The sequence below is a fragment of the Trichoderma citrinoviride genome, assembly GCF_003025115.1.
Source record: "Trichoderma citrinoviride strain TUCIM 6016 unplaced genomic scaffold BBK36scaffold_10, whole genome shotgun sequence".
NCBI lineage: Eukaryota > Fungi > Ascomycota > Sordariomycetes > Hypocreales > Hypocreaceae > Trichoderma > Trichoderma citrinoviride.
The window spans coordinates 1,253,576-1,273,620 of NW_020194718.1; the positions used below are offsets into that span (position 1 = coordinate 1,253,576).

At 54.4% G+C, this 20,045-nt stretch overlaps 3 protein-coding genes across 3 annotated transcripts; 2 read left to right on the forward strand and 1 right to left on the reverse strand.

Annotated features, from left to right (window-relative positions):
- The first annotated feature begins 403 nt into the window (after positions 1-403).
- BBK36DRAFT_1135939 (hypothetical protein) lies at positions 404-2,355 on the forward strand. Its single transcript, XM_024892812.1, has 6 exons — positions 404-456; positions 543-1,332; positions 1,394-1,660; positions 1,731-1,993; positions 2,060-2,079; positions 2,278-2,355. Exons 1-4 carry the CDS (start codon positions 421-423, stop codon positions 1,991-1,993), a joined length of 1,356 nt encoding a protein of 451 aa, XP_024748171.1. The 5' UTR covers positions 404-420; the 3' UTR covers positions 2,060-2,079; positions 2,278-2,355.
- A 2,368-nt stretch (positions 2,356-4,723) lies between these two features.
- Positions 4,724-8,016, forward strand: BBK36DRAFT_1123599 (cation transporting ATPase; the record flags this gene model as incomplete). The annotated part of the gene is made up of 3 exons (XM_024891077.1): positions 4,724-5,145; positions 5,289-7,185; positions 7,288-8,016. 3 exons carry the CDS (start codon positions 4,724-4,726, stop codon positions 8,014-8,016), a joined length of 3,048 nt encoding a protein of 1,015 aa, XP_024748172.1.
- Positions 8,017-8,839: 823 nt separating this feature from the next.
- On the reverse strand, positions 8,840-14,812 carry BBK36DRAFT_1177638 (hypothetical protein; the record flags this gene model as incomplete). Its single annotated transcript, XM_024896075.1, has 26 exons — positions 8,840-8,869; positions 9,003-9,054; positions 9,120-9,333; positions 9,403-9,431; positions 9,511-9,573; positions 9,644-9,744; positions 9,811-9,859; positions 9,916-9,999; positions 10,081-10,115; positions 10,188-10,286; positions 10,419-10,533; positions 10,649-10,731; positions 10,807-10,834; positions 10,906-10,955; positions 11,019-11,482; positions 11,560-11,784; positions 11,845-12,482; positions 12,541-12,617; positions 12,670-13,077; positions 13,125-13,228; positions 13,283-13,302; positions 13,356-13,541; positions 13,607-13,745; positions 13,816-14,477; positions 14,564-14,651; positions 14,755-14,812. 26 exons carry the CDS (start codon positions 14,810-14,812, stop codon positions 8,840-8,842), a joined length of 4,101 nt encoding a protein of 1,366 aa, XP_024748173.1.
- Between the last annotated feature and the right edge of the window lie 5,233 nt (positions 14,813-20,045).

Here is a 20,045-nt window from a genome sequence, read left to right on the forward strand (position 1 = left end):
ATCACAAGAGACAGCAATAGACGCTTCCAAGGTATCGCTTCTGATGCTTTACAACTACGAATAAATGCACCTGATGATCTGCTTTGTGATGCACGAAGATCGATCTGGGCTCTAGTTTTAGCGCTACATATGCTGGAAGACGTCAGCTCAGCGGGCCGTTAAGCCTAACGGAGTAGCGGACCGGACGAAAGTGTTAGCGGCTACCCAGCGCTCAGTAGAGACCCGGCAGGATGAGGGCGTATCTCTTATCTGACCGGTCCGACCCCACATCGCACTTGTTCCCGCCTTGCCTTTTCCCGCTATCGGTTCAATCGCAAGCTCACCTCAACCTTGAAGCTTTATTTTCCAGCTTCAAGCAACGGGCGGCCTGATCACAGACAAACTGCCTCTTGTCCGCACACGATCTGTATGTAGGCGGCCATGTCCATTCCCGGCCTTGGGCAGATCCCGGTACAAGTGCGTCAAGCCATGGAATCACCCTGTTCCTGTCAACTCCTGCGATTTCCCCAGTCACTGACAGCTCCTCCGTCGTCGCATCACAGGCAGCCGTTTCCTCGACGCGAACCATCTCCCTCCGCCCCGCGTGGGAATGGCGATTCCAGGTGCCTCCGGGCGGCTCCATCACCGTCAAGGTGCTCTCCGGCACCGCTGAAAAGGACGGCGTCGAGCTGCCGCTGCGCAATTCCTACACCTTCTCCGGCATCAAGTCCAAGATCCTCACATGGCACGGCTGCGAGCTGGAGGTTGAGGGCCGATGCGACCGCGACTCTGTGGCCGAGTACCCGAATCCGGTCGCCAATCCGGCTACTTCACATATCAATTTGCATGCGCGGCTGAGCGACATGCGCGTGGATGCTACAAGACAGCGACGGGAGGGGCCTAGAGTGCTGGTTGTCGGGCCGCCGAACTCGGGCAAGACGACGCTGGTCAAGACGCTGACGAGCTATGCCACGCGCCAGGGATACCAGGTGATTACGGTCAATGCGGATCCCAGGGAGGGCATGCTGAGCCTGGCGGGGACGCTGAGCGCGAGCGTGTTTGCGACGGTCATGGATCCCGAGGCGGTGGACGGCTGGGGGTCGACGCCGACGAGCGGGCCGAGCACCGTGCCCGTGAAGCTGCCCATGGTGTTTCACTACGGGAGGGAGGCGCCGGAGGAGGACGAGGACTTTTACCGCGAGCTTGTGGCGAGGCTGGCCGGGGCTGTTAGTGGGCGGTTGAGCGAGGACGAAGAGGTTCGGGGGTCGGGGGTGATTATAGATAGCACGGGAATCAGCGAGGATGGGCAGGTTGGGATGGATCTGGTTGCGCATATTGTCGACGAGTTTTCCAGTAAGTTGTTGTTCTCGTCTCTGGCATTTGTGGTTACAAGGTGGCTAATTGGTGTCTCTAGTCAACATTGTGGTGGTCATTGGTTCACCCAAGATTCATGCGGATCTCACAACCCGGTTCGCGAGCGAAAAGACGAGTCTCGGGGAACAGATACAGGTGGTTGCGCTTGACAAATCGGATGGCGTGGTCGAGAGGGACGAGGCGTTTCTGCAGCACTCCCGCGAGGCTGTGATTAAAGAGTACTTTTTTGGGGACGCCAAGAGGACGCTGAGTCCGCAGATTCAGCAGGTTGACTTTGACGCCCTGACCATTTACAAGCTTGCAGACTGTACGTTACCCCGTCTCACAACTGGGCTTTCACATTCAATACGCAGGTTATTGATGCTTTCGTTGTACAGATTCACCCGACGAGAAGCAGAGCTTAGTTACAGAGGAGCCGTCATCTCTGATGCAGCACTGGACCTTTGCGGTGATGAATGCCTCCGTGCGCGACAGTCCGGACGTGGTGCGCGCGGCCAACGTGATGGGCTTCGTGTACGTGGCCGACGTCGACGAGGACAGGCGGAAGATCAAAATCTTGGCTCCGGTGAGCGGCAGGCTGGGGGACAGGCCGCTGGTTTGGGGCAAGTGGCCGGAGCCGTACATAAACTTGTTGGGATAGAACCATTTTGAATGGATGGAGGAAAGCAAAGGACGCCTTGTTCTACTGTGAGTTGTTGATGTGTCAAAGTGTGGTGTGACTTTTGTGTGACTGCTTGTCTTTGACGGAAGTTTGACAGGTGACATTGGGCTTGGCTTGTATTGCCTGTGTATGTGAGAGGCTTAGAGTCTGGGACACGGAATTGATAGGAAAGCTTCGGATACTGGATGGTTCTGGTCATCTCGGTTCGATGCGGTGTTGGTTGGCTGCCTCTTTCGAGTCCTTGCGAGTGCATTACTCGTCGGTATGCTTGTCTGATGCACAACGCATCAGGTGGCAGATGCCAAGGGACACCATATGCAGCAATGGCATCACATGTGCGTACTTGTTCCGGACGCGTTTAACGTAATGGCAATCGAAGAGGGAAGCGGACAACTGGCCATCTTTTCTTGTATATGATCATACAGTGCATCTGCAAGGGAGGGGAGGGCTCAGGTTCGATTTCGTCCTTTGAGTGGGAGATGATGAGAACGCGCGTCGAGCCAAGAAGGCCGGAGGAGGAGGAGGAGGGAGAAAAGGCCAAGACTTGTACGGGGAGAGATGCTCCGTTGTAGGGGGGCTTAGTAGGAGCTGTGGCTTGGAGTGGCGGAGGAACCGGAGGCGGAATTGTATCTGAGAGTTACTTTTGGGCGAAGCTGATCATGGTGAGGATAGAGTTACCTTTGAGCGAAGTTTATAATGACGATGAGAGGATGAACGAGAGTGATTGATTTCTTGATTAAATGCTAAAGCATCTCTGTAGGTACTTGTGGTCACTCCAGTTGTTGCCCGGTGCCGTACCTGTAATTGCTCTCTGGTGGCTTACAACTTCGAGGCCGTTTCAACGATGAAGAGCGAGCAAGCACCCACGGCAACTTGACCAGGTGCTAAAGGGACTAGGACTGAATGAGACAAGTCTGGACGGGGGAGGTTCACGTGTGTGCCGCCACAGGGAAGATACGTAAGATTGACGGCGGGGTGGTTTTGCTCTTGGGACAGAGAGGATGAGAACTTGGAGTGTGTCTGCCAAGAGAATTGGCGTTGATGGTGATGGGCTTCTTGGTTTATTTTGGGGGTGCGGGGTTGGTGATGGGATGGGTGATTACGGATGCTGATATGGATGCTGATATGGATGTGATGGTGGTGATGGTGAAGATGATGGGAGGTTGATGAAGAAGATGGTGATGGTTCTATGGTCTGGTGTTTGATATCTCGACTTACATGTACCCTGAACTAAACGTGAAACGATGGGTTCGAGTACCATGAACAGCAAATAGACATAGGAAGAGGCTTCACGACGACTGAGAGAACAGATCCTGCACAAGAGTTGGTCATCAAGATGCTGCTGCTCCCCCCGTCATGCTCAAGCTACGAGACGGCCTGCAAGCCACTGACACGCTCCACTCCAAAAGCTACAGGTACTCGGTTGTCTGTGCTGGCTGTCTCCCCACGGCACGGCGGCAACGCCAAACGCAAAGCGATGCCGCCCAAGCAAAATGCACAACCATGTCATTCTGAACGACAAAAAGAACAACTTTGCCGAGTACTGCGGCCGTTGTCCCGTTTTGATACCCCCAAGCAACACCGGGAAGCGGGTTCGGGCCAATCGGACTTGTTGAAGGTTGACCCCCGCCCCCCCTCGTGATGGGAGTTGGAGGGGTTGCGGCACGTGCCTGGTCGATGCTGGGCGGGAGGGAGACGGAGATGGAGATTGATGTGGGATGTTGATGATTGATGTTGTAGATGTCAATGTGGATGCTGATGAAGCGTAACAACATATGCTGGATGTCAGGAGAAGATGTGGTTTGTTGTAGATGTTACATGCAGTTCCAGTTATCGATAACAGCCACCACTTGGAGACGCCTCAACAAACAACAGCCACTTGAAGCTTCTACTTCTCATTCTCATTGAACTCCCATCTCGCATCGGCATCACAGTGTGCATGTCTCTGAGCCCATCACGCAAAGCAGCCCCTGCTACCGATGACAATCCACTGCAAGTGCCAACATGAGCACAGCACCAACTGCATGTGGTGTAGCATCTCCCCCAAGCGGAAACCGGGGTATCTCGTCTCATAGCTCCCCCTCCCACACCAGGCTGCACATCATGCTCTATCTGGACAGCTACGCTATCCGCCGCCTCCGTCTGATAACGGCTCCCCTTAGCATCTCTTTCTCTCCGCTGTGATTTGCTGAATCATTCCGTCCATCAGCCAGGCGCTTCTGTGCCCAGATACACTTCCAATTGTTTGTATAAAGTGGCGTGGGAAGCTACGCTCTGTCTGGAACAGAATGTACTTGCTTTCCCTCGCCTCCTCCTCCTCCTCTCCCTTCTACCCTTCCAAGCTTTTCTTTGCCTTTTCCCAGGCTTCACCTCGGCCTTTTTCCTGGTTTTCTTCCCTGGACCGCCCAGGTTGTATTGTATAGCCACATAGGTACCTATATAACCAGCCCCCGGACGGTGTCTGAAGGAATTGGACTTTCTCTTCACCCCGTGTCTTCTGCACTTCTGCCCTATTCGACTCTTTTGACATCTCTCACTGTCATACACCCTCCAACCCGCCATTTGATATCAGCACCGGCAGAGGGGCAACGAGGCTAGCCAGACCCTCGGCTCTTCCATCCACAACAGAACCTTAATAGGACAACATCTCTTAAAAGCAAAGACCTCGCGTCTTGTCCCGGCTGGAAACAGCTTCACGATACCCGTTCGATGGGAGAGACCGTCATTGTCTTCACGAATGGTGCATCAGACGCCAACGCCTCGTCGGACTCGTCGACCCTCTCCAGCGGCCAGGACGACCAGCCCCCTATAGCGGAACCCCCCGACATAGTATCAGCTATAGAGAAGCCGCTCTGTCCTCACACCCTCTCCGCCCGGCGCGTTGCCGAGCTCCTCAGGACCGACGCCGAAGATGGACTAACTGACGTCGAGGCGGCCGCCCGCCTGGCTCGGGACGGCCCCAATGCCATCAAGGGAGCAAAGGGCATGTCCCTCTGGGAGATCTTTCTCCAGCAGGTTGCCAATGCGCTGACTGCCGTGCTCATCGCCGTCATGGCCCTGTCCTTTGCCATTCACGACTTTGTCGAAGGTGGCGTGGTCCTGGCCGTCATTCTCCTCAATATCATCGTGGGGTATGTTGCATTAAAACAAGAAGGCCGCCGACGCAGAAAGGAAGAGACCAAGCCTCCTGCCGTAGAGATTCTTCTTTTTCCGTTCTTGTTCTTCTCTCTTATATCTTCATGTGTTGCTTACCATTTCATGAAACGACTCGCAGATTGATCCAGGACTACCGCGCTGAGCAGACCATCCAGTCGCTATATGCCTTGTCCACGCCCAAGTGCAAAGTGATTCGCAACGGGATCAACACCACCGTTAAGGCGGAAACCCTGGTCAAGGGCGACCTCGTCTGGCTCTCCACTGGAGACGTAGTTCCCGCCGACTTGCGTCTGGTTCAGGGCATCAACCTGTCGACGGACGAGTCTCACCTTACGGGCGAGTCCGTGGCCATCAGCAAGAAGCCTGACGCCATCTTCAACGACGCCGAGCTCCCCATGGGCGACCGCACGAACCTGGTCTACACCGGAAGCTCTGTGACTCGCGGCCGCGGGACCGGCATCGTGATATCGACCGGGATGAATACCGAGGTGGGCCAGATTGCCCAGCTGCTGCGTCAAAAGAAGAAGCAGAACACTGGCTCTGGGCCCGTCAGCAGGTTCTTCATCAACTGCTACCAACACACCAGGAGCATTCTCGGCCTCGAGGGGACGCCTCTGCAGGTCACGCTGAGCAAGTTTGCCTTGCTGCTGTTCGGCCTGGCCATCCTCCTGGCCGTCATTGTCTTCTCGGTGAACAAGTGGGACATGGACGACAACGTCTTGCTGTACGGCATCTGCGTGGGTGTTGCCGTTATTCCGGAATCCCTCCTTGCCGTGCTTACCGTCACTATGGCTGTCGCTACCAAGGCAATGGTTAAGGGCCATGTAATCGTCCGTCAGATGCCGTCCCTCGAGGCGGTCGGCGGAGTAACCAACATTTGCTCCGACAAGACGGGCACCCTCACCCAGGGACGCATGATTGCCCGCAAGGTCTGGCTCCGCGGCGGCCTCGTTGGCCTCATTGAGGGCACCGCCGACCCGTATGATCCCAGCAGCGGCACCGTGTCCTGGTCAGGATCCCTCGCGGGCACCTGCTTCAACACCTTCCTCGACACCCTGTATTTGTGCAACAACGCCACCGTCTCGGACGGTAAGAAGGAGCTCGAGACGGACTCGAGCAGCGTCACAACTACGGCCCTGGGCTCGGATGAGTGGAAGGCGGTGGGGGAGCCGACGGAGATAGCTCTCAAAGTCTTTGCCCTGCGCTTTGGGAAGAATAAGCCTGCCGGCGATGAACTCATCGCGGAGCACCCCTTTGACTCGTCGTGCAAGCTCATGAGTGTTGTCTATGGTGGCGACCTTGATGCCACGTCCCAGGTGTATACCAAAGGCGCCGTCGAGGTGGTCTTGCCAAAGCTGGAAGAGTCTGAGGAGCTGAAGCACAAGATCCACGCCCAGGCGGAGGAGCTCGCTGCCGAGGGCCTCCGAGTGCTGTGCATCGCCCACAGAAGCCTGGACCGGGAAAAGGAGGACGCCCACGACCGCTCCCAGGTGGAGAACGGCCTCCATTTCCTGGGGCTCGCCGGTCTGTACGATCCTCCGCGTCCCGAGACGGCCGGCGCGGTGTCACAGTGCCGCCAGGCCGGCATCGCCGTGCACATGGTCACTGGCGATCACATCAAGACGGCGACTGCGATTGCGTACGAAGTCGGCATCCTGTCGCACCATGTCCCCCTGAAGTCGACGACTGTCATGTCGGCGACCGACTTTGGCAACCTCACGGACGAGCAGGTCGACGCCATGGATTCGCTCCCGCTCGTCATCGCCCGGTGCAGCCCCCTGACCAAGGTCCGAGTCATCCAGGCGCTGCACCGCCGAGAGGCGTTTTGCATCATGACGGGCGACGGCGTCAACGACTCGCCAGCGCTGAAGCAGGCTGACGTGGGCATCGCCATGGGCGATAGGGGCAGCGATGTGGCGAAGGAAGCGTCGGACATGGTGCTGACGGACGACAACTTTGCGTCCATTGTGACGGGCATCAAGGAAGGTCGCCGGCTTGCAGACAATATTCAAAAGGTGAGAGCGACTTGACAATCCTATGGCGTGGTGATGGCCTGTGGCTGACTTGTATGTTGCATCCAGTTCCTCCTGCATCTCCTCACCTCCAATCTCGCCCAGGCCATCCTTCTGCTGATTGGGCTGGCCTTCAAGGACGAGAAGCAGGTCGCCGTCTTCCCGCTGTCACCGCTGGAGATTCTCTGGGCCAACCTCGTCACCTCGTCCCCCCTGGCCCTGGGCCTGGGCTTGGAGGAGGCGCAGCCAGACATTCTGCGGCGTCCGCCCCGCAGCCTGCACAAGGGCGTCTTCACCCTGGACCTGATCCGGGACCAGTTCATGTACGGCACCTTCATGGGATCGCTCTGCCTGGCGGCGTTTATGCTGGTGGCCTATGCGGCCTCTGGCCACGGCTTCCACAACCTGCCCGTCGACTGCAACGAGAACGGCCACGCCGGCTGCGGCCCCGTGTTCCGTGCCAGGGCGGCCACCTTTGCCACGCTGAGCTTCTTGCTCCTGGTTACTGCCTGGGAGGTGAAGCATTTCCACCGCAGTCTATTCAACATGGACGAGAGGTGGAAGGGGCCCTTTTCCGTCTTCAAGACGGTGTACCACAACCACTTCTTGTTCTGGTCCGTGGTGGCCGGGTTTGCCATTACTTTCCCCGTCATCTACCTTCCCCATGTCAACAAGAGTGTGTTTAAGCATCAGGCATTGACATGGGAATGGGGTGTCGTCTTTGGCTGCGTGGCGACGTACATTGTGCTGGTTGAAGCCTGGAAGGCCATCAAGCGCCGCTACAGCCTCGGCATCGACAAGCATCCCCATGAGGTGACCGTCTCGCAGGTCTAACATGGGGGGTGTCTCTACGCTTGCGGCTGAGTCTGGCTGCAAGGCATACTCTGGGACGGGGGCGACAAGCAGCAGGGGTAGCCCTTCTTACTTCTCTTTCTTTCTATTACGCAACAGACAGATTGGATCTAAACTATCAGAATGTTCTACTTCATTAGTTATGCAGTATTAGTTATTCACTCGTTAGGCAATCAATAGTGGAATTTGTGAGCGGATTGTCCGGTCGGTGAGGTCAGGTAACGCGTAATGTCATTCTAGTATATGCGTAGTGGTGCGTAAGTGCGTAGGCTATCTAGAGGAAAAACAAGCGATTCAAACGATCCGAACATGCAGACAAGCAGACAACCAAGCAGGTAAAGCAAGCGGCAAGCAGCAAGCAGTCAGGTAAGCAGATGGACAGATAGACAGGCAGAGACAGGCGGGATAGATAGATATGTAGGCAGAAAACTGGTCGTGAAAACGTATCTAATGCTAGCGAGGGGGGGTGGAAAACGTCAAGATGGTATATAGTTGGTATAAAATGGTGTGTGGCATATGTTCCTCATATGGCTTTTGGTCGTCGTCGTTGTGATTTGTTCATGCGATGTTTTCATGCAAAATGTGTTCATGTGATGGGAGTCGTGCAGAAGTCTTGAGTGAGTTTTCTGGAATGTTTTGTTGAGCCGATGGGCTGGAATGGCTTTTGATGCGATGGTTTTCGTCGTCGTTGTCCTTGCTGTCGTTAAGGTAGGTTGGGAGTTTTGAGTTTTGAGTTGCAAAGATGAGTTGAGAGTCGAGAGTTGAGGAGTTGGTGGTGGTGGGTGAGTGAGAGGTGTTGAGTGGTTTATGCGGTTTTGATGTCTGTTTGGATGACCTATTGTTTGTTATATTAGTCTTGCTTCATGATTGGAATAAATGGTTTGGTAGTGAAGGTTTGATGAAAGGGGAAGTGTGATGGAGTGAAGTTGAGGATGGATGAGGTTGAAGGATGGGGGAGGTGGACTTACGAATTTCCAGCCGCTGATGCCTTCCCATTTGCCGCGTACGTACATCTCGTAACTGTTCAAATACATTAGCTTTTTTCTTCCTCCTTTGTCGGTTGTAATTGTTGGAAGAGCACTTACCACTGAGGCTCGCTGATGCGGTCCACGAGGTTTTGGATGTGCGGGTGCTTTTCGATGGCTTGTTCCCAGTCCCACGGGTCCGCGTTGGAAGCCGCCTTGTCCTTGAGCTCATCTGCAGGACCGTTGGGAATGTCCGCGTAGGAGCGCTTCTTCTTGGAGTCGCCCTTGAGGAAGTTGCCTGTGTCGTTCTTCTTCGTGATGGCGCGGGTGTAGCCTTTATCCCTTGTTAATTACCTTGCTTGGTGTTTGGTGAGAGGGGAAATGGGGGAGAATTTGGACTGACCTCCTGTGAAGGTGACTTCAGGGACGAGCCTTGAGATGATTATGTCAGTATTTACGAGTTGAGACGTTGAGAGGGAGGACGGGGGTTATGGTGTGGGTGATTGTTTACTTCATCTTGGCGGTGTAGGTGATGGACGTGAGCTGCGTGTAGCCGGAGCAAGTGACGGTCGTTCTAATGCGATTCCGTTAGCTATTTGACGAAGGGTTTGAAGTGGGGAGGAGGGAAGAGAGAGAGCCCGTACGCTCGGTTGGCGGGACAGATGACGGGGCAGTTGAAGTCGATGTCGAGTGTGACTTCGTTGCGCTTGACGTCTGCGAAGGAGTCGGATGCGTGGAAGGCGTCCTGGATTGTGTTAGCTATACAAGACCAGGTGTGTTTTTTTGGGGGGGATGATGTATTGGGTGTTACCTTGATGTGGGAGGTGATGACTTCTTCGATGCCCTTTGTGGCGGCGTATCTATTGGGAATTAGTTTTGTCTTGTGGATGAAGGGTGAAGGAAGATGGTGGCTTACTCGTTGTCAGCGGTGAACATGACGGGGTTGGAGTGGCTGATTGTCTCCGTCTTGGTCTCCTTGATGGCGATGTTGACTTGGGTGCTGCGTAGACGGTGAGTAAGTCGCCAAAGTAGAAAAAGGGGGAGTCGTCGGTGTAAGTTGGTTGTTGAGGGAGAAACTCACTTCTCTTCCTGAGCTGGCACTGTGAGGGTTTTCACCTAGATTGTTTTCATCTCTCGTTTAGCATGACCTGACGTAGGACATCTCCAGAAAAGGGGGGGGATACGGACAGTAAAGGGAGAGAGCTCCTGGACGATGGGCTCGTCGAATACAAAGTCAGAGAACTCGGCTCTCCAGTTGTCGAAGCGAAGGCTTGTGCAGTGCTTGTTCTGAAATTAGAGCCACAAGTTAGCCGTCTTCGTTCTTCTCTCTTCCCCTGGAAAATGCTCCAGGGTAGGCATGTTTTCTTTTTCGCTTTTTGTTTTTGTGTGTGTTTCTTTTGCATTAATATATGTACATACGCCGTATCCCTTTGGCTTGCTCAAGTTCTTGAGCAGATATGACCTCGATTTGCCTTCGGGGCGGAGCTCATGCTGGAATTCAGACCCGCTGGAGATCCAGGACATGCCGAGGAGACTAGCGATTATATGTGAGTAGGAATCTTATTAACCATATGACGGCCGAGTACAAAGATTTTTTGAGGAATCTGAGCAACCATATTATGGCGTAATAAGGAGAAAATCTTGCATACTTGGCTAGGTCAGCAAAGGGGCGGCTTATTCCGTGGATGACTTTGGATTCCAGCTCCGAGGTCGTCGATTCGTAGCTGATGCCCTGTGGAGTTTGTTAGCGATGAGGAATTGACAGGGGGTGTATATGAGAAGAAGCCGGGGAGTTTTTGTGTCGAACCTTTAACTTGAAGACAGCTTGAGCGCGTCTGAGAACGACTGTTAGCAACTAGGAATGCCAAAAATGAAGGAGGAGCAGAAGGGAACATGAAGAACTCACCGAATGTTGTCGTACAAAGTGTCGGCCTTTCGTTCGAAAGTCTCCCAAGTCTTTTTTTATTGAAAAATTCAACGTCAGCAATTTCAGCTTCCCCAAACGTCGCGGCAACTTACCTCGGCCTGCTTCGTCGTCTCGCCACAAGCCTCCCCAAAGTAGGCCATCTTGGCCTTGCGCACGGCCTCCTCGAGCTTCTCGGGCGTGTCGAGGGTGAAGTCGACGACGCCGGAGAGCACCTCGTTGACGCAGCGGTTGAGCGCCTGGCGGTTCCACTTGTTGACGAGCGAGTCGAGCAGCAGCAGCTTGGCGATGTGGTAGTCGGCGATGCCGGCGGCGAGCCGGTTGCGGGCCTCGGTGACGCGCAGGCGCGCCTCCTCGGTGGTCAGGCTGAAGTTGGACACGCTGCTCTCGAAGGCGGCCCGGGCGGCGGACTCGCAGGCGGCCAGGTGCGAGGTGATCTTGTCCTTGGAGAGGAAGCGCGTGATGGGGAGGGTGTCGCTCTGGTTCTTGAAGTCTTCGATCTGGGCCTTGACGATGCGGTCGAGCTCCTCTTCGATGTACGACAGGAACTCTTTGAGGACTGTTTGGGAAGCGTTAGGAAAACTGAGAATTAGATGATGATAGAGTGCAAAGGGGGGGAGGGGGGTGCTCTCATACCCGCTGTGTACTTGTCGCCAAATGTGCTCTTCTTGGTCGACAGCTGGTTGTCAAACTGGTTTAGGTAGTGGTCGTACAGCCGAGTGCTCATCGGCTGCGCCTTGAGGAAGGCTATCAGCTCGCTTCGGCAGGCCGTGCTGTCTGTGATGGCCTTGAAGTCGCCCACGTCCTCCTTGGGCAGCAGAGACTCGTCCAGCTGTCTCTGGTAGACGGCGAGGTATTTCTCTAAAGAAGCGGTTAGAACTTTTTGCCATTCATAACAGTTGTGAGTAACGTGGTGCTCACCGAGCTCTTGGTCGACCAGCTTGGCCATCTCCTGCTCTCGAACCGCCACCTTTGCGGCGACGAGGTTCTTGGCGTTGTTGGCCTTTTCCGTGTAGTTGGCCTTGATGGCTGCGGCATTGTCCCACAGATACTCGGTATCGATGGTGTTGTAGTAGTTGGACAGATGGGAGCTCAGCTCCTCGTCCGCGCGCGTCTCCCAGATGGACTCGTCCCCGACGAGGCTCTCCTGGTAGAGCTTCTCCAGCGCCGCGGCAATCTGCTCCGCGCTCGTCTTGTCCTGCTCGACGAGCCACGAGGTCCAGGCAATGTTGAGGTTCTGCTTGGCCATGGCCGCGGCCGTGAAGAACGCGCGGTCGTACGTGACCGAGTAGTTTCGCACAAGAGCCTGCTCGTCGTACGAGGCCACCTTCTTCTTGTAGTTCTCCAGCAGGTCGCCGTGCAGCTGGTCCAGCATCTTGTCGGCGGTGTCGACCGAGATGGTCTTGAAGTTGGACACGGCTTCTGTCACCGTGTCCTGTATTGAGCCGATGAGCTCTGTGAGCTCCTTCTCGGCAAAGGCCTCAATCTTTTGCAGGTTGGCGGCCAGGACTTCATTTCTCTGCCCTTCTGACTCTTTTGTCAGGCTTGCACATGTATCTCTGGACAAAAAGGACTGTTAACTCTGAGCGCCGAGTGTGAGTTGCGTCAACTTCTTACCTGATGGTCTGCTGAGTGAGATATCTCAGTGAGCCACGGACGTCGGTCATGCACTTCTGCGTGATCCGATCGAGTTTCTACATGTTGTCAGACTCGTGGTGTCATTGAGAGATCCAGATAATCGCATACCTTGTTGCAGTCCTTGGTGCTAATCAGCGACGGGTCCTGGGCCAGCCGGTTGCACGCTTCTCTAAAGTCGTTGTGGAACTTGATGTGAGATCTGTTAATGGCCTCGTTCTCAGCAGCCCGCCAGATGTCAGGGACGTGCAGCTGGCCGTTCTGCTCAAGCCGGTTGATCGACTTGACAATGCTCGACACGAAATCGGCAGTAGAGGCGCCGGTCAAGGGCGCGCCGGCAACGAGTCGCGGGCTTCGAAGCATCTGGGAGAGCTGGGCTCGCAGGTTCTTGAAGTCCTTGACGTAGTTGTCGTTGAAGTCGTCGAGCACAAGGAACTCCTTGGTCTTGTCGTTGATCTTGGCCTGGACGCCCTCTTTGAGAGAGTTTCCGCGGAGGATGTGGACCTGGGATTTTGTGAGCTTGTTGTCCTATTTCTCAGGTCTCTACGGGTATGGCTTACTGTGACGTCTTCAAACTCGGCGGCCAGCTTCTCTCGGATCTTGTTTCTCCTCTTGATGGCTTCGGTCCTGCCAATTTCCTTCCTGAGGATGTTCTTTCGGACGTCGTCCACTGAACGGGGTTAGTTGGTGTTGAGTGGCTGCATCCCTTCACTGGAAAACTTACCAGAGCCTCCAAGATCATACCTGATGAATCGTTAGATAACCTCTCATTGATGTTGTACTAATGATGAACTCACTTGTTGATGATGATGACCAGCTGGCCAAACTTGGGCCCAGTCGTCTTCTTGTCGCCGCCAAAGTTCAGCTTATCCGCCGCCAGAGTCATCATGGCCAAGCTGGTCAGGATGGTGTCCTTGGCGACATCTGTGGTGTTGAAGACAATGACGCGAGAGCACAGAACGGCGGGAGTAAAGAGCATGATGCTGTCATGAAAATCAGTACGCTCGTCATTCACAAGCAGAACAAAGATGGGAATGGTGCCACGAACTCGTATAAGTCGCCCTGGTCTCCATGGCCTTCTGTGTCCAGGAAGGCCACTTTCTGGTTGCTGTTCAGAGGCACCTCGACACCGTCATCGAGCCTGGAGAACTCCTTGACGCCCATGATCTTGTTGCCCAGATTGGTGCCTTGTGCAGGAAAAGTCAGTACATGTGAACCAGGAAAGATGCGTTGAGATGCTTTTTTTCTTTTCTCTACCTCTTGTCCACGATTCAGCTCCGGGACTGGTGGAAAACAGCGGCTCATCGGTGCATCCCGCAAGGAGGTTCATGAGGGTCGATTTGCCACTCCGCGTGGGACCCATGATGCTGATGAGGTTGAGGGCATCGTTGATCTGCCGCAGATGGTTGTTGACATCGTCATGGCACTGGAGAACATAGTTTGTGACCTCGTCGGGGTCAACGTCAGTAGCATCGTCGAGGGCGACCCTCTCGCTCGCCGTCTTGACGCTGACGGCCTTGAAGCTGGTGGTCCTGGAACGGAGGCTGGGGGCGACTTCGCTGACGGGGGTCTCGGCGACGGCAGTCTCACCGTTGACGGTCTCACCGTTGGCGGTCTCACCATTGGGAGTCACGCCATTGGGAGTCTCGCCTGAGGGAGTCTCGCCTGAGGGAGTCTCGCCGTTTACAATCTCGCTGTCGCCGTTGACGCCGTTGACGCCGTTAGTGGTGGCGGCATCGTCACCGGCCTCTGCATCATCATCATCGCCGGCGGGCTCCGCATTCGAGACGTTCTCGCTGGGGGTCAGTTCACTCGGCGTGTCGTCGTCCTCCTTCCTGACGCCGTTGTCAATCTCGAGCCATCGCAGCTGGTCGCTGGTCCCGCCTGGAACCAGCTGGAAGCTCTCTTCCTCCTGGAGACTGCACGGCGGATACCGAAAGGCTCTGCGGTTAGTTTCTGTTCTGCGCCCCAATCTGTTGGTTGGTTGAGGATATGGGAGCCATACTTTGAAGGATCATTGAGCTCCAGGCTGTTCATCCGGTCGGTGGAGGTGCTAAAGCGCGCATCGCTCTTGGAGAGTCTGTTTGAACGCTCTACAGGTTGGTGCGGGCGATGAGTATCAGAACGAGTCTGCAAGATTTACGCGGTGATGCGGCGAGAGAGAGGATGAGAGGAGAGGTTGATGGATGGGCATACTGGTTGATTTGGACCACGACGGCATGCGCTGAGACAGCGACCTCATTCTCATAACCATGTTGAACGGCTTGGTCGAGCTGTGTCGCTCAGCTCAAGCTTCTGCGTCTGCGTCCTTCTACTCCCTGGCGTCTGCTTCTGCTTCTGCTTCAGCTTCGGCTTCAACAATTTAACAATGGATGATGTGAGCTCTCGAAGGCCGTGGCTGGCATTGTATGTATAAAATCAACTTCACGCCATCAAGCGGTAAAGGGACTGGAAGAAAAGGCTGGCAGGCAACCCCCCCGGACGACACTGAAACGGCTTAGCCCGGGGGCCCAGGATATGGATATGGATAATGGATATGGTATGGATGCAGCTATGGATATGGATATGCCGACTTGTGCTGTCGTCCGAGTCCACGTCAATGCAGGCCCTTGGTGTGAGGCCGCGGCATGTGATAGGTCGCGAGCAGGGGGCCCTCTGCTGGGTTGGGCTGCCATAGCAACTTGGCCTGCAGTGCCTGACTCTTGAATTCGAGGCTTGCACAAGCAGAAGTCGTTTTGTGTGAAGCGTCGTGGTGAGCTGTGTTTGCGTGTGTCCCCCTTCCAACCCCCCCTGCTCTGGCTGTGAAAGGGGTCCATCCATCTATCCCGTTACACGTATTATTTGGGAGATCAGGCGGTCACACACGTGGAGACTCGGTTCACTGACTCGCCGCTGGAGCTGGTGTTTAGGGACTAGGTGCGTAGAACACGTCAACCCATGAAGGCCAACCTATGCCTGAAGCGTGATAACGTCGCTCTGCTCACCCTGCAACACGATAAGGCGGGGAGCCGGCCATTGGCCTGTAGGGCTTCCGAAACGGTGGCGAACGGGACTCATCGCAAAGGACGGGCAGCAGTCGTGCAGCGAACGTTAGGGGTCATCATGCACATGCAACCCTTTTAACCATCAGGATGTTTGCAGCCGCCGCGGATGCCGCCCGGAAACCTTTTTTTTTCCTGCCTGTCTTCTCGTTTCGACCATCGTGAGTGGACGGAGCGTCGTTTGCCATTTGTAACGAGTTATTCATTGAGTCACCTTGGTTGGTGGTGGCCAACGCGAAGAACTGGGCTCACCTCCTCTTCCCCTCTCCTCATTCGTGCCCCCGTTTGACGACGTGCATGACAAGGGCTCAGACTTTCGCCTCCTTCTCCTTGGCTTCCTCTCCTGCTGCTGTACAGTATCAACAACATCGCCTCCCATCGATTGCGCAGTCGTGAGCGAATGGAATCAGCAGAGACGCGCGTTGGAAATAAGCAAACGCCTGAGATTGTCCCGTGCAAGGGGGGACTAGGAGTCTAGGACCCAGCCTCCCGCGCGTTAAAACATGGAAACGGCCGCTCACCGAGTCTTTTGCAGTCTTGCACAATTCGTACTAAACGAGCAGATGCTACTAGCGGAACCACCCGCTTCTGATACGACGGGAGTGGAGGGACAATTGGCGTCGAGCTGACCGGGGGGGAGGGTTTCGAATCTGCATGCTCCCACATTTGCATCTCGCTCTCTTGTTTCTGCACTTGCTGCACACCGAGGCGACGGCGATCATTATCGCATGCTATTCTGTGTTCGGAGAGCCAACCTTGACGGCATCTCGAAGCATTGATGCTCAATGATGTTTCTGTCGTTACGGGACGTTCACCCGTGGCTACCCGTCAGTTGTGCAACAACACGAAGAGAGAACTCACAACTTGTGCTATTCGTCGCTTACAGGACCCGGCCATGGACATGCAAAACGCCTCAAACTCATGATAACTCCCCAAGGACTAAGCGATGCTTGGACTCCGTCCCCCATACGACCCAGGCCGTATATCAAACGCAAAACCAACCTCTCAAAACACATCAGCCGGGGTTCCCAAGCCTCGGCGCCTGCGCTTAGGCCGCGATCGCAACATTAGCCTCCTCCAAACCCGTGCTCCTCTAGCCAACCAAACCGACAAGCAGACAAACGCCTCCCACGCCTCTCCACAGGCAGATGCATCCCAAGCCTACCCACCTGCGGTCACCTGTCCGGTCCACCGATCAATACGTGCATATAGACTCCATAGGACTTGGACTTTTGGGGCCACAGGCATGGGATCGTAGGCGGCTGCATGTATCCTGGTCTCGAGATATGGACCACGTAGGATGGGGGTGATGACGACGGTGACGTCCATTTGCCTCGAGGCGACTGCTCGAGACGAGGCCCGATTGTCACGGTTGAACAGCAGCCGATGAGACTATCCAGCCGCGCTCGGATGCGTTGGTCCTTCTGGCGTCGGGCTGTCGTACGAGTATGACAACTGTCCTGCTGGTGTCCGTGTCACTCTCGTGCTCATGGCGTAACCTCGTCCTCAGCCTCAATCTCTCATTCTCAGCCTCGTCCCTCATCTAAGCCACGTCTCCATAGTGAAAGCACTCATCAGCCCACCTTCAAGGCTACCTGTGAGTTCTCTGGCACTCCGAATGGCGAGTTCAGTCCAGAGATGTCGTGATGTCGGCGAGCTTCCACCATGAAACAGGATGCATATGACAGCTGGACTGGCTCGCCAGAGCTGCCTAGGGTAGTGACAGAACGGGCAAATCATTGAAGATGCGCGTTTCCGCAAATCGCTTCGAACGCACCACCTTTGTCGTAGGATATGGGCGCAATCTTTCCCCAGATTCTGCACCCTGTTGCATGATGCCCGCTGCATGTGCCCCATCACGCCGTCAGCAGTTCAGCCGTCATTGCCAGAGCCCGTGACTCGCGACGGACACTGGATGTAAAGATTTTTGGCCAATTGTAAGCTCGCGGCTGCTCACGATAGGGAAATATGGTGTCGTTTGTGGGCGAGGCCCCGGGGCTGCGATACAAGAACCCTTGAATCAGGCATCATTGCATGTCGCTCTCCATCAGATGAGGGACTTTTGATTGTGATTGGAAGCTGGACTCCGCAACAATGGGAATCGAATGCCCCAGTATCACTTGACTTCCTTTTCTGTCGTTGTCTTGATGTATAACTCGCCGAAACCGGCTGGAGGTTGCCGTCCCCAGCATCGTGATAGAGAATCGTGAATGATGCGTCACAATTCGTCGAGATTGTTTCGCTGAGGATCCATGTATGTGCTTCAAAGGCTATATATCATCGAACATTTGTCGCTTGCAAGCTGCTTAGTCTATGAGTTTGCCGTTGCCAGGGTTGGCTGTCGATAGAGCCTCGCAAACCGCGGTCGAAGAGGTGCTTTGCCGCCCTTGTGGACAAAGACTATGGTTACAAACCCCGATTGTTTTGACTGAGTAAGCAACTGTTGTTTGAGGAGAAGAGTGATAAGCGTCTACTCTTCTCAAGTGCCGAGATGCTGGTCGGCGGGATGAAAGAGGCTTGGGTGTAAGTGTTAGACTGGACCAGCCTCATCCGGCGTAGAAGCTGCATAAACCAAATGGCTTGAATGTCGACCATTCCGCGGGCGAGCATGCAAATGTTGTTTTGATGACTCGCATCGATGTTGGGTTATGTCGAGGAATTGTTTGCACCGTGGCAGGCGACATGAGTTCTCGGCATGGCTGCGATTCCCCAAGTTACCGTGAGCGCCATTTCGCTGATCCGTCCGGTTCGGAAGCGGACAGTGGTATACATCGGAGAACAGAAAGCAATCATCCCGGACGGAAAAGATTGTGAAGCTTGGTGTGCTTGGACGCAAAACGATGAGGGGATGAGCATAGGTATTCATTGAAAGCATATGCGTCGCCTCGTTTGTGCAACTTCCAAGTTATTAACCGTATGATGCAAGGACGACGGCAACAAACGTCCAGCAACGTTAATCGCACGGCTTGAGTAGAGTTGAAGTTGAGACTAATGTGTGCGTATTGTGCAAAGGGCTCAGCTCTCCAAGCACAAAGTCGAAGAGGCGGAGCTCCTTATATACGCATAGCTGACAAGGTCTGGGAAGATGAACTGCAGAAGGTGAGAGTAATACCCTGCAAGTCCGAAGAGAGTTGTTATTGCTAATGATGCATGCTCATTGGCCCATCCGCCGGTTCATTTGCTTCCTTGTCGGAGTTGAATAGTACACAAGGTAGCCAAACTGCATGTGATACGAGCAGCAGAGCTCCCTACCTTGCCTTGAATCACACCCGGCAAATTGGAAACACGGCACCAACCCGGTCATGGTAATTGTTTTACTGTTCTATTGTAAGTACCACCGTGCGTCTTTCATTTTCGTCCTGCTGGCAAGGCAGATAAACGCCTTTTCCCGCTTCCAGTGTATCCTTTCATCATGCATCTGTCCACGCCAAAGGGACAATCGGCTGGATGTCGGCTCATTTATGATTGCCTGGGGCGAGGCAATCCATGCAGTTGTGGATTCTGTCACTGGCAACTTGATCGTTGAATGTTCGATCGGTTCCTGTGTGCTTACCTGCATCATTCGTCTCATCCCGGCTAGCTGATGGCTCGCAAAGCTTTTGTGCGATGGTCATTCGTCTGTGACATCTCATCTGTGGCATACTTATGTTTCTGTACGTAGGTCTGGTGTCTCCTCTCTTCTCTCTTCAACTCGTTGCAACTACATCTCGTCGTTGTTTTTCTATTTTACTAGGACGTCTATCGCCTCTTCGTCGTGGAATCAAGCGGCAATTGACATTAGCAAGGAATAAGTCTTTGTGAAAGATTCAGAATTCATCGGAGGGTAGGCCACCAAGTCTCTACTTGGTTGCGAGTATGTGGATTTCTAAGACATAGATCTATGCCATCTCTTTCTTGGGTCATATGGTCACCAGAGCGCCGGCAGGGTGTTTCGCGAGTTTCATGGTCGGCTATACAGCATGTCTAACGGCGATAACTGCAAGTTTTCCGGCTCATTGTTTGAGGATAGGGCCAATTTCTATGGCCGCGAATTAGTACTCCAAAGGGCGGCTATACCGGCTTCTAACAAAGCTCTGGATAGGCTGCTGGGTATGTGTGCCTGCAAATACCCCTCACAAAGACATCAAGCCTGAGCTTCCATATTAAGTCGTTGAAAACCAAGGTAGGGTCAGGCGCTAGGTGATTCGCAGAGTTAATCATACACTTTCATTGATGTGAACAGACTCGAGTCACTTTCCAGACTGCTGCTCAGCGGACGAAGCTCACAAGACTTTCATCAGGGGGAAACAGAACAAGCCCAGCAACTCAGTCCGATATATGTATCGACCGGCCGGATGAAGGAGAAGCAAATTACAGCGATGATGTAGAGAGATAAGCATGCGTGTTAGGTATCGCTTTGAAAGGCTCATTGCGCTAAGAGACAGAGGAAACCCCTGCGTAAACGGA